This window comes from Pseudophryne corroboree, chromosome 4 (genome assembly GCF_028390025.1).
Source record: "Pseudophryne corroboree isolate aPseCor3 chromosome 4, aPseCor3.hap2, whole genome shotgun sequence".
Lineage (NCBI taxonomy): Eukaryota > Metazoa > Chordata > Amphibia > Anura > Myobatrachidae > Pseudophryne > Pseudophryne corroboree.
In genome coordinates, this window is record NC_086447.1 from 760961716 (window position 1) to 760974862 (window position 13147).

A 13147-nucleotide genomic window follows, 5' to 3' on the forward strand; every position below is an offset into this window, starting at 1 on the left:
TTATAAAGGCGAGGTCCATGGAGCAGTTGTTGGTCGGAGTAGCACTATCTCGGGAAGTGCTACAACAGCACGGATGGATTCTATACATTCCAAAGTCACAGCTGGTTCCTACCACACGCCTACTGTTCCTGGGGATGGTTCTGGACACAGAACAGAAAAAAGTGTTTCTCCCGCAGGAGAAAGCCAAGGAGCTGTCATCTCTAGTCAGAGACCTCCTGAAACCAAAACGGGTATCGGTGCATCACTGCACACGAGTCCTGGGAAAAATGGTAGCTTCTTACGAAGCAAAATTCCATTCGGCAGGTTCCATACAAGAACCTTTCAGTGGGACCTCTTGGACAAGTGGTCGGAATCGCATCTTCAGATGCATCGGCTGATAACCCTGTCTCCAAGGACCAGGGTATCTGTACTGTGGTGGCTGCAGAGTGCTCATCTTCAAGAGGGCCGCAGATTCGGCATACAAGACTGGGTCCTGGTAACCACGGATGCCAGCCTTCGAGGCTGGGGGGCAGTCACACAGGGAAGAAATTTCCAAGGACTTTGGTCAAGTCAGGAGTCGTCCCTACACATAAATATTCTGGAACTGAGGGCCATTTACAATGCCCTAAGTCTGGCAAGGCCTCTGCTTCAAAACCAGCCGGTACTGATCCAATCAGACAACATCACGGCAGTCGCCCATGTAAACCGACAGGGCGGCACAAGAAGCAGGATGGCGATGGCAGAAGCCACAAGGATTCTCCGATGGGCGGAAAATCACGTACTAGCACTGTCAGCAGTGTTCATTCCGGGAGTGGACAACTGGGAAGCAGACTTCCTCAGCAGACACGACCGACACCCGGGAGAGTGGGGACTTCATCCAGAAGTCTTCCAACTGTTGGTAAACCGTTGGGAAAGGCCACAGGTGGACATGATGGCGTCCCGCCTAAACAAAAAACTAGATATTGCGCCTGGTCAAGGGACCCTCAGGCAATAGCTGTGGACGCTCTAGTGACACCGTGGGTGTACCAGTCGGTTTATGTATTCCCTCCTCTGCCTCTCATACCAAAGGTACTGAGAATAATAAGAAAACGAGGAGTAAGAACGATACTCGTGGTTCCGGATGGGCCAAGAAGAGCTTGGTACCCAGAATTTCAAGAAATAATATCAGAGGACCCATGTCCTCTACCGCTCAGACAGGATCTGCTACAGCAGGGGCCCTGTCTGTTCCAAGACTTACCGCGGCTGCGTTGGACGGCATGGCGGTTGAATTCCGGATCCTAAAGCAAATGGGCATTCCGGAGGAAGTCATTCCTACGCTGATAAAAGCCAGGAAAGAAGTAACCGCAAACCATTATCACCGTATTTGGCGAAAATATGTTGCGTGGTGTGAGGCCAGGAAGGCCCCAACAGAGGAATTTCAGCTGGGTCGTTTTCTGCACTTCCTACAGTCAGGAGTGACTATGGGCCTAAATTTGGGTTCCATTAAGGTCCAGATTTCGGCTCTGTCGATTTTCTTCCAGAAAGAACTGGCTTCACTGCCTGGAGTTCAGACATTTGTAAAGGGAGTGCTACATATTCAGCCCCTTTTTTTGTGCCTTCTGTGGCACCTTGGGATCTCAACGTGGTGTTGAGTTTCTTAAAATCACATTGGTTTGAGCCACTTAAAACTGTGGATTTGAAATATCTCTCACGTGGAAAGTGGTCATGTTATTGGCCTTGGCTTCGGCCAGGCGTGTGTCAGAATTGGCGGCTTTGTCATGTAAAAGCCCTTATCTGATTTTCCATATGGATAGGGCAGAATTGAGGACTCGTCCCCAGTTTCTCCCTAAGGTGGTATCAGCTTTTCACTTGAACCAACCTATTGCAGTGCCTGCGGCTACTAGGGACTTGGAAGATTCCAAGTTACTGGACGTAGTCAGGGCCTTAAAAATTTATATTTCCAGGACGGCTGGAGTCAGGAAAACTGACTCGTTTTTTATCCTGTAGGCACCCAACAAAATAGGTGCTCCTGCTTCTAAGCAGACTACTGCTCGCTGAATTTGTAGCACAATTCAGCTGGAGCATTCTGCGGCTGGATTGCCGCATCATAAATCAGTAACAGCCCATTCCACGAGGAAAGTGGGCTCATCTTGGGCGGCTGCTCGAGGGGTCTCGGCTTTACAACTTTGCCGAGCTGCAACTTGGTCAGGGGCAAACACGTTTGCAAAATTCTACAAATTTGATACCCTGGCTGAGGAGGACCTTGAGTTCTCTCATTCGGTGCTGCAGAGTCATCCGCACTCTCCCGCCCGTTTGGGAGCTTTGGTATAATCCCCATGGTCCTTACGGAGCTCCCAGCATCCACTAGGACGTCAGAGAAAATAAGATTTTACTCACCGGTAAATCTATTTCTCGTAGTCCGTAGTGGATGCTGGGCGCCCATCCCAAGTGCGGATTGTCTGCAATACTTGTATGTAGTTATTGCCTAACTAAAGGGTTATTGTTGAGCCATCTGTTGAGAGGCTCAGTTATATTTCATACTGTTAACTGGGTATAGTATCACGAGTTATACGGTGTGATTGGTGTGGCTGGTATGAGTCTTACCCGGGATTCAAAATCCTTCCTTATTGTGTCAGCTCTTCCGGGCACAGTATCCTAACTGAGGTCTGGAGGAGGGGCATAGAGGGAGGAGCCAGTGCACACCAGATAGTACCTAATCTTTCTTTTAGAGTGCCCAGTCTCCTGCGGAGCCCGTCTATTCCCCATGGTCCTTACGGAGTTCCCAGCATCCACTACGGACTACGAGAAATAGATTTACCGGTGAGTAAAATCTTATTTTTTTTTAAGTCTCTCGCTCACTCTCATATACTTGAAATTTTTATCTAAGGGCAGATTAGATGAGCCAAGTGGTTCTTATTTGCTGTCAAATTCCATGTTTCCATTATCTCTATTTTTCCTGTTCATCTTTACATTGTGTTGGGGGGAGAACCATCTGGGTTCCTGGCAAAGTGGACTGCTCTGGAACAGTACATTATGGCCATCACACTTGATTGAATCGCCCCTAAGGGGTATATGCAATTAGCGGCGAATCACGGCAAATTATCGCCGTTTTTTAATTCGACACAATTCGACCGTCCAATTTCGGCAAGTGGTTGCCGAAATTCACCATATTCAATGGAAAACGGAATCGACAGTCCTCGGGCGAAAAACGGCCGATTTGCCGGATTTTGCCGCAATTTAAAAAAACGGGGAAAAACGGGAAAAACCCGGAAAAAAATGGCGTGGGGTCCCCCCTCCAAAGCAATAACCAGCCTCGGGCTCTTCGAGCTGGTCCTGGTTCTAAAAATCCGGGGGAAAAATTGACAGGGATCCCCCGTATTTTTAAAACCAGCACCGGGCTCTGCGCCTGGTGCTGGTGAAAAAAATACGGGGGACAAAAAGAGTTAGGGGTCCCCCGTATTTTATACACCAGCATCGGGCTCCACTAGCTGGACAGATAATGCAACAGCCGGGGGTCACTTTTATACAGTGCCCTGCGGCCGTGGCATTAAATATCCAACTAGTCACCCCTGGCCGGGGTACCCTGGGGGAGTGGGGACCCCTTCAATCAGCAACCCTTCAAACTTCAATCAGCTCCCCCCCCAGCAACCCAAGGGCCAGGGGTGAAGTCCGAGGCTGTCCCCACCCATATCCAAGGGCTGCGGATGGGAGGCTGATAGCCTTGTGAAAATGTAAAGAATATTGTTTTTTCCTGTAGTACTACAAGTCCCAGCAATCCTCCCCCGCAAGCTGGTACTTGGAGAACCACAAGTACCAGCATGCGGGAGAAAAACGGGCCCGCTGGTACCTGTAGTTCTACTGGGAAAAAAATACCCAAATAAAAACAGGAGACACACACCGTGACAAGTACAACTTTATTACACACTGCCGACACACACATACTTACCTATGTTGACCCGCCGACTGCCACAGTCTCCGACGATCCGGGGTACCTGTGAAAAAAATTAGACTCGCCTCAATCCAGTGTCCGGGAGATAATCCACGTACTTGTTAAAAAAAGAAAACGAACACCCGACCATGCCGGACTGAAAGGGGTCCCATGTTTACACATCAGACCCCTTTCCCCGAATGCCGGGACACCATGTGACTCCTGTCACTGAGGTCCCTTCAGCCAATTTAGGAAGCGCTACTTCCGTGGCGCTCACCTGATTGGCTGTGCGCGTGTGACCTCAGACAGCGCATCGCAAAGCCTCTCCATTACTTTCAATGGTGGGAACTTTGCGGGTAGCGGTGGGGTTACCCGCGGTCAGCCGATGACCGCGGGTGACCTCACCGCTGACGCAAAGTTCCCACCATTGAATATAATGGAGAGGCTTTGCGATGCGCTGTCTGAGCTCAGACGCACACAGAGCCAATCAGCAGAGTGCAAGGACGTTGCACTCGCTGATTGGCTGAAGAGACACTTCTGTGACAGCTGTCACGGGGGTGTCTGCATTCGTGGAAAGGGGTCTCCTATGTCAACATGGGACCCCTTTCAGTCCGCTGGTCGGGTGTTCGTTTTGTTGTTTTGACAAGTACGTGGATTTATCTCTGGACCCTGGATCAGGTGAGTATAATTATCTTTTATTTTCAGGTACCCGTGGATTCTACTTGGAGAAGAGGACCGACTGCTTCGTGTCAACATAGGTAAGTATGTGTGTGTCGGCAGTGTGTAATAAAGTTGTACTTGTCACGGTGTGTGTCTCCTGTTTTTATTTGGGTATTTTTTTCCCAGTAGTACTACAGGTACCAGCGGGCCCGTTTTTCGCCCGCATGCTGGTACTTGTGGTTCTCCAAGTACCAGCTTGCGGGGGAGGCTTGCTGGGACTTGTAGTACTACTGGAAAAAACAATATTTTTTCAATTTTGACAAGGCTATCAGCCCCCCATCCGCAGCCCTTGGATGGGGGGGACAGCCTCGGGCTTCACCCCTGGCCCTTGGGTGGCTGGGGGGGACCCCTTGATTGAAGGGGTCCCCACTCCCCCAGGGTACCCCGGCCAGGGGTGACTAGTTGGATATTTAATGCCACGGCCGCAAGGCACTGTATAAAAGTGACCCCCGGCTGTGGCATTATCGGTCCAGCTAGTGGAGCCCGATGCTGGTGTATAAAATACGGGGGACCCCTACTCTTTTTGTCCCCCGTATTTTTTGCACCAGGCGCAGAGCCCGGTGCTGGTTTTAAAAATACGGGGGATCCCCTGTCAATTTTTTCCCCGCATTTTTAGAACCAGGACCAGCTCGAAGAGCCGAGGCTGGTTATGCTTTGGAGGGGGGACCCCACGCCATTTTTTTTCTGAATTTTACCATTCCATCTAAAAAAAATAATAATAATAATATTATTTAAAAAAATATATAAATAATACTTGTGCCTCCAAAAAAGACAAACCAAGTACCTAATCCCTTCTAATATAAATAGATATGCTATTATCAATAAAAAAAACACAAAAAAAGTTGTAATTTTTTTTTTATTAGTTTTACCCACCAAAGTGTGGCTGATTGAAAATGTCGAATTTACTGTCTAAAAGCACTGTTGTCGAATTTCCAAACTTCAATTGAATATACTTTGGTCGAATTGCAGCACTTCTATCATTGCAGAAAAGTCGAATTTGACAAAAGTCGAATTTCAAAAAGTCGAATTTTGAAAGTCCGTTTTTTTGACGGAAAGTACTGAATTGCATTGAATATTTGTTTTTTTTTTGGGCGAAAAAGTCCAGAAATTCGACAATTTCGGGAATTCGACCGCAATTGCATATACCCCTAAGAGTGGTAGAGGAATAAGTAGCTGTTATTGGGGAGAGTGTGTGGCTGTAAGATGTAATGATTGCCAGCCACCGTGACGGCGGTGACTGAGGAAAAGCGGACAGTGCACACTGGCAACCATGACTGCCCATGATCTGAACATCTTTCCCCTTCTGGTTCTGGAAAGGTTCGTTCTATAGGTATTCTAAATGACAGAGACGCAATGAAAATGTGTGATTAACCTGATAAAAAAATCCTCAAGTTACATCTGTCTTACCTTCCGTGGGACCATCCTGTTTCTTGGGTTTTAATGTTCTCTTCTTGTTCCTAGGGTATGGATGATTTGCAAGTTAGAGCAGCTGCAACCGATATATTTTCGTATCTGGTAGAATTTAGTCCATCCATGGTCCGGGAATTTGTAATGCAAGAAGTTCAGCAGAGTGACGATGTAAGTAGCTCAGTTCCAGACAAACAATTTTCCATTGCACTGGATGTAGTGTTGCCTTTTCTTTACCCCTATGCAGATGTAGCTCTCTTTAGTCCATAAGCTTAATGTAAAGAGGGCTTCTTATAGATGCTTATTTGAAATGGATACAGTCATGCTGTTTTTGTATATCTACTGTACAACTAGCATTCTCTGTGGCCGGTTCAGTTCCTGACAGTGTGTGGCAGGATTATAGTAGAGCAACAGGCAGAACGAGCAATGTTACCGTCACAAGTAGATGTTTAAATCTATCATTTTACTTTTGGAGAGAAGCTTATGCAGATACTTACAATGAATTCGTATATAGAATATGCATACATACTGTCTACAGAATGAACACTCTTAGGAAAAATACCAAGTAGAATATAAATTGCACTTACTAATTTAATTAGCGCACAGAAATTTTGCAGTACTTTACAGAGAGCGACTGTAACCTAGTAGAGGTGATTGGGTAAATGGATATCCCCCCAGACTGTCACAGAAAAATAGTATTTGCGTTCTATTAAATCACTATGTACTTATATCCTGTGTGTGACACTTCTTATTTTTTTTCTCTCCTCTTTTCCTATCCTAGGACATTCTTTTAATTAATGTTGTAATTGAGCAAATGATTTGTGATACTGACCCAGAGCTTGGAGGAGCGGTTCAATTAATGGGACTCCTGCGGACTCTGATAGACCCAGAGAACATGTTAGCGACAGCTAATGTAAGAACATGCAAATGGGTAAAAGCATCTTTACTTTTTTTGCAATTTCATTTAAAAATGAATTTGTGATGATGTAACAGTCATATATGTAGTGTTTTAGCTTTAGCTGTGTCCCTGCAAATAGTGCTAAAGCAGACCAGGAGAGTTAGCAAAGCGGAGAGGGTGTGCATCTGTTTTCTGCTAGTACATTGTATTTCCCTGACTGTGTGTAAGCTGATAAATAACATAAGCATTCTTTCTTTACAGAAAACGGAGAAAAGTGAGTTCTTGAATTTCTTCTATAACCATTGTATGCAAGTCCTGACTGCACCCCTGCTGGCGAACACCTCTGAAGATAAGCCGGATAAGGGTAGGCTGCCAGCGCTGTTTGCGTGTGTTCACCGCTTCATACAGTGAGCCAAAATAACCTTTTCTAAGTCTGTAAAATGCTGGCCTGCCATGCTGTTCTGTTTAGTGAAATAACTTGTAGCCTAAATATATATTATTCTGGCACCATTGGTCTCTGCCGCAGAGTTGTACAAAGCGTGGTGTAGACATTAGCTTAGTCCGATGAGGCTCTCATGAAATGCTGCGCTCTGGCAAATGGCATTATATATCTATAGATATCTATATATATCTCTATATATATATATATATATATATATATATATCTATATATATCTCTATATATCTATATATATCTCTATATATATATATATATATATATATATATATATATATATATATATATATATATATATATATATATATATATATATACCGTATATACTCGAGTATAAGCCGAGTTTTTCAGCACATTTTTTGTGCTGAAAAAGCTCCCCCTCGGCTTATACTCGAGTGATGCTCCCGGGAGTCATGTGCAGGAGCAGAGCGCAGGGAGAAGCCATTTGAGGAGGAGGAGGAGGGAGGGAGGGAGGGAGACTCGGGAGCCGCAGCAGCGCACTGTAATTGGTGCATCCACCAGTGACGCTGCTGCAGCCATCCTTCTCCCTCTCCATGCTCGCTAAAGCACCGCCGCGCTGACCGCCTCCTCAGCCGCCCGCCTCCTCAGCCGCTGCGTTCCGTCCCAAGGCCGGCCACCGCTGTCCGCACCGCCTGCCGCTGCCTGTACTCCCGTGCCCCGTCATCATTGATGGTGAGTAGAGACGGGCTACGGGCTGGAGCGCGGGTGTGTCAGTGGGGGGGGGGGGGTTGTCGTGGGGTAGTTGGGGGCTGGGCATATCTGGCACTATGAGGGCATACGGTATCTGGCACTGTGGGGGCATATGTAGCACTGTGGGGGCATATCTGGCAGTATGAGGGCATATGTGGCACTGTGGGGGATTATCTGGCAGTATGAGGGCATATGTGGCACTGTGGGGGATTATCTGACAGTATGAGGGCATATGCGGCACTGTGGGGGCATATCTGGCACTATGAAGGCATATCTGGCACTGTGGGGGATTATCTGGCAGTATGAAGGCATATCTGGCACTGTGGGGGCATATCTGACACTGTGGGGGATTATCTGGCAGTATGAGGGCATATGTGGCACTGTGGGGGAATATGTGTATCTGGCAATGTGGGGGCATATCTGGCACTATGAGGGCAAATATCTAGCACCATGGGGGCATATTTAGCACTGTGGGGGTATATCTGGCACTGGGGGGCATATCTGGCCGTATGAGGGCTGTGTACGGCTAGAGCTGCATTTCCCACCCTAGGCTTATACTCGAGTCAATAAGTTTTCCCAGTTTTTTTGGGGAAAAGTAGGTGCCTCGGCTTATATTCGGGTCGACTTATACTCTAGTATATACGGTATGTGTATGTGTGTGTATATATATATATATATATATATATATAGATAGATAGATAGATAGATAGAGATATATATAGATAGAGATATATATAGATAGAGATATATATATAGATAGAGATATATATATAGATAGAGATATATATAGAGATAGAGATATATATATAGATAGAGATATATATAGAGATAGAGATAGAGATATATATATAGATAGAGATAGAGATATATATAGATAGAGATAGAGATAGAGATATATATAGATAGAGATAGAGATATATATATATAGAGATAGAGATAGAGATATATATATATAGAGAGATAGAGATATATATATAGAGAGAGAGAGAGAGAGATAGATATATATAGATATATATATATATCTATCTATATATATATATATATCTCTATATATCTCTCTCTCTCTCTCTCTCTCTATATATATATATATATATATATATATATATATATATATATATATATATATATATTCTCTATCATACACACACTGTATGTCCAGAAATGTGCCAGGTATGAAAATGCAACATTTAAAATATTACATGCGATTAAAGTGTTCTGCCACTGATCTGTTTCATAGTTGTAGCACACAGATTGGATATGGAATTATTTTAATGTTTCATATTATAATGTATTCTTCTTATCTCAGACTATAAATAAACATGCCATTTGTGTTTCCCTCAGATGCTGGCATTGGGTCTCCCAAGGAGAGTACTATTTGCCCAGGTAAGTGTGTATTGCTGAATGTCTGAAGTAACTTGTGTCTTGTATATTTGATACTCCTGGAATGGTATACGTGGAATATATGATCTGTATGCCATACAGTTCTTATGCTTTTTAATTTTACGTTTGTTGACAGCATTAAGGGCCATATGATAACAGATTTTCTCTAACGTCCTAGTGGATGCTGGGGACTCCGTAAGGACCATGGGGAATAGACGGGCTCTGCAGGAGACAGGGCACTCTAAGAAAGAATTAGGACTACTGGTGTGCACTGGCTCCTCCCTCTATGTCCCTCCTCCAGACCTCAGTTAGAATCTGTGCCCGGACAGAGCTGGGTGCACTTTAGTGAGCTCTCCTGAACTTGCTAATTAGAAAGTATTTTGTTAGGTTTTTTTATTTTCAGAGAGATCTGCTGGCAACAGACTCTCTGCTACGTGGGACTGAGGGGAGAGAAGCAGACCTACTAACTGCGGATAGGTCATGCTTCTTAGGCTACTGGACACCATTAGCTCCAGAGGGATCGAACACAGGAACGCACCCTTGGTCGTCCGTTCCCGGAGCCGCGCCGCCGTCCCCCTCGCAGAGCCAGAAGACAGAACCGGCGAGAGAAGCAAGAAGACTTCAAAATCGGCGGCAGAAGACTCCTATCTTCATATGAGGTAGCGCACTGCAGCTGTGCGCCATTGCTCCCACATTAAACCCGCACACTCCGGTCACTGTAGGGTGCAGGGCGCAGGGGGGGGGGGCGCCCTGGGCAGCAATTGAGTACATCTTGGCATAAAAGAGCATATATACAGTTGGGCACTGTATATATGCATGAGCCCCCGCCATTATTTTACACACAATCGCGGGACAGAAGCACGCCGCTGAGGGGGCGGGGCTTCTTCCTCAGCACTCACCAGCGCCATTTTCTCTCCACAGCTCCGCTGAGAGGAAGCTCCCCAGACTCTCCCCTTAGAATCACGGTAGAAAGAGGGTAAAAAGAGAGGGGGGGCACATAAATTTAGCGCAAAATCACTAATACAGCAGCTACTGGGTAAACACTAAGTTACTGTGTAATTCCTGGGTTATATAGCGCTGCGGTGTGTGCTGGCATACTCTCTCTCTGTCTCTCCAAAAGGCCTTGTGGGGGTTCTGTCCTCAAATAGAGCATCCCCTGTGTGTGTGTGGTGTGTCGGTACGCTTGTGTCGACATGTTTGACGAGGAAGGCTATGTGGAAGCAGAGCAGGTGCAGATGAATGTGGTGTCTCCGCCGACGGCGCCGACACCTGATTGGATGGATATGTGGAAGGTGTTAAATGGTGTTAAATGATAATGTAAACTCCTTGCATAAAAGGTTGGATAAAGCTGAAGCCTTGGGACAGTCAGGGTCTCAACCCATGCCTGATCCTACAGCGCAGAGGCCATCAGGGTCTCAGAAGCGCCCACTATCCCAGATTGTTGACACAGATATCGACACGGATTCTGACTCCAGTGTCGATGGCGATGATACAAAGTTGCAGCCTAAAATGGCTAAAGCCATCCGCTACATGATTATAGCAATGAAGGATGTATTGCACATCTCAGAGGAAAACCCTGACAAGAGGGTTTATATGTTTGGGGAAAAAAGGCAAGAAGTGACTTTTCCCCCTTCACATGAGTTAAATGAGTTATGTGAAAAAGCTTGGGATTCTCCTGATAGGAAAGTGCAGATTTCCAAACGGTTACTTATGGCGTATCCTTTCCCGCCAACGGACAGGTTACGCTGGGAATCCTCCCCTAGGGTAGACAAAGCTTTGACACGCTTATCTAAGAAGGTGGCCCTGCCATCACAGGATACGGCCACCCTAAAAGATCCTGCGGATAGGAAGCAGGAAGGTATCCTGAAGTCCGTTTTATACACATTCAGGTACCCTACTGAGGCCGGCAATTGCGTCGGCCTGGATGTGTAGTGCTGTAGCAGCATGGACAGATACTCTGTCTGAGGAACTTGATACCTTGGACAAGGATACTATATTACTGACCCTGGGGCATATAAAAGACGCTGTCCTATATATGAGGGATGCCCAGAGAGACATTTGCCTACTGGGCTCTAGAATAAATGCAATGTCAATTTCTGCCAGAAGGGTCCTGTGGACTCGGCAATGGACAGGTGATGCCGACTCAAAAAAGCACATGAAGGTTTTACCTTATAAGGGTGAGGAATTGTTTGGGGACGGTCTCTCGGACCTAGTTTCCACAGCTACGGCTGGGAAGTAAAAATTTTTTGCCATATATTCTCTCACAACCTAAGAAAGCACCGTATTACCAAATGCAGTCCTTTCAATCGCAAAGAGGCAAGAAAGTCCGAGGGGCGTCTTTTCTTGCCAGAGGCAGGGGTAGAGGAAAGAAGCTGCACAATACAGCTAGTTCCCAGGAACAGAAGTCCTCCCCGGCTTCCTCTAAATCCACCGCATGACGCTGGGGCTCCACAGGTGGAGCCAGGAGCGGTGGGGGCGCGTCTCCGAAATTTCAGCCACCAGTGGGTTCGCTCACAGGTGGATCCCTGGGCTATACAGATTGTCTCAGGGATACAAGTTGGAATTCGAAGTGATGCCCCCTCACCGTTACCTCAAATCGGCCCTGCCAGCTTCCCCCATAGAAAGGGAAGTAGTGTTAGCGGCAATTCACAAATTATATCTCCAGCAGGTGGTGGTACAGGTTCCCTTCCCTCAATAGGGACGGGGTTACTATTCCACAATGTTTGTGGTTCCGAAACCGGACGGTTCGGTCAGACCCATATTGAATTTAAAATCCCTGAACATTTACCTGAAAAGGTTCAAGATGGAATTGCTCAGGGCGGTCATTGCGAGCCTGGAAGAGGGGTATATTATGGCGTCTCTGGACATAAAGGATGCTTACCTGCATGTCCCCATTTATCCACCTCATCGGGAGTACCTCAGATTTGTGGTACAGGACTCATTACCAATTCCAGACGTTGCCGTTTGGTCTGTCCACGGCACGAGAATATTTACCAAGGTAATGGCAGAAATGATGGTGCTTCTGCGAAAGCAAGGAGTTACAATTATCCCATACTTGGACGATCTCCTCATAAAGGCGAGGTCCAGAGAGCAGTTGCTGATCAGCGTAGCACACTCTCGGGAGGTGTTACAACAGCACGGCTGGATTCTGAATATTCCAAAGTCGCAGCTGATTCCTACGACGAGACTGCACCTTCCTGGGCATGATTCTGGACACAGACCAGAAGAAGGTGTTTCTCCCGGAGGAGAAGGCCCAGGAGCTCGTGACTCTGGTCAGAGACCTCTTAAAACCAAAACAGGTGTCGGTGCATCAATACACGCGAGTCCTGGGAAAGAAGGTGGCGTCATACGAGGCCATTACCTTCGGCAGGTTCCATGCGAGGACCTTTCAGTGGGATCTGTTGGACAAGTGGTCCGGATCGCATCTTCAGATGCATCGGCTGATCACCCTATCCCCCAGGGCCAGGGTGTCTCTTCTGTTTTGGCTGCAGAGTGCTCACCTTCTCGAGGGCCGCAGGTTCGGCATACAGGACTGGGTCCTGGTGACCACGGATGCAAGCCTCCGAGGGTGGGGGGCAGTCACTCAGGGAAGAAACTTCCAGGGGCTGTGGTCAAGTCAGGAGACTTATCTGCACATCAATATCCTGGAACTAAGGGCCATATACAACGCCCTGAGTCAAGCGGAGCC

At 46.6% G+C, this 13147-nt stretch overlaps 1 protein-coding gene across 4 annotated transcripts in view; it reads left to right on the forward strand.

Annotated features, from left to right (window-relative positions):
• PPP4R3B (protein phosphatase 4 regulatory subunit 3B) overlaps nucleotides 1–13147 on the forward strand; it is a 130879-nt gene that overhangs the window by 46661 nt on the left and 71071 nt on the right. For 2 of the 4 annotated variants that reach the window (XM_063918193.1, XM_063918192.1), the window contains exons 7-10: nucleotides 6068–6184; nucleotides 6795–6944; nucleotides 7173–7275; nucleotides 9421–9462. In XM_063918193.1, coding sequence (XP_063774263.1) covers nucleotides 6068–6184; nucleotides 6795–6944; nucleotides 7173–7275; nucleotides 9421–9462 — 412 coding nt within the window. The remainder of the gene's footprint in view (nucleotides 1–6067; nucleotides 6185–6794; nucleotides 6945–7172; nucleotides 7276–9420; nucleotides 9463–13147) is intronic. The other 2 variants (XM_063918195.1, XM_063918194.1) reach the window with 1 other exon arrangement.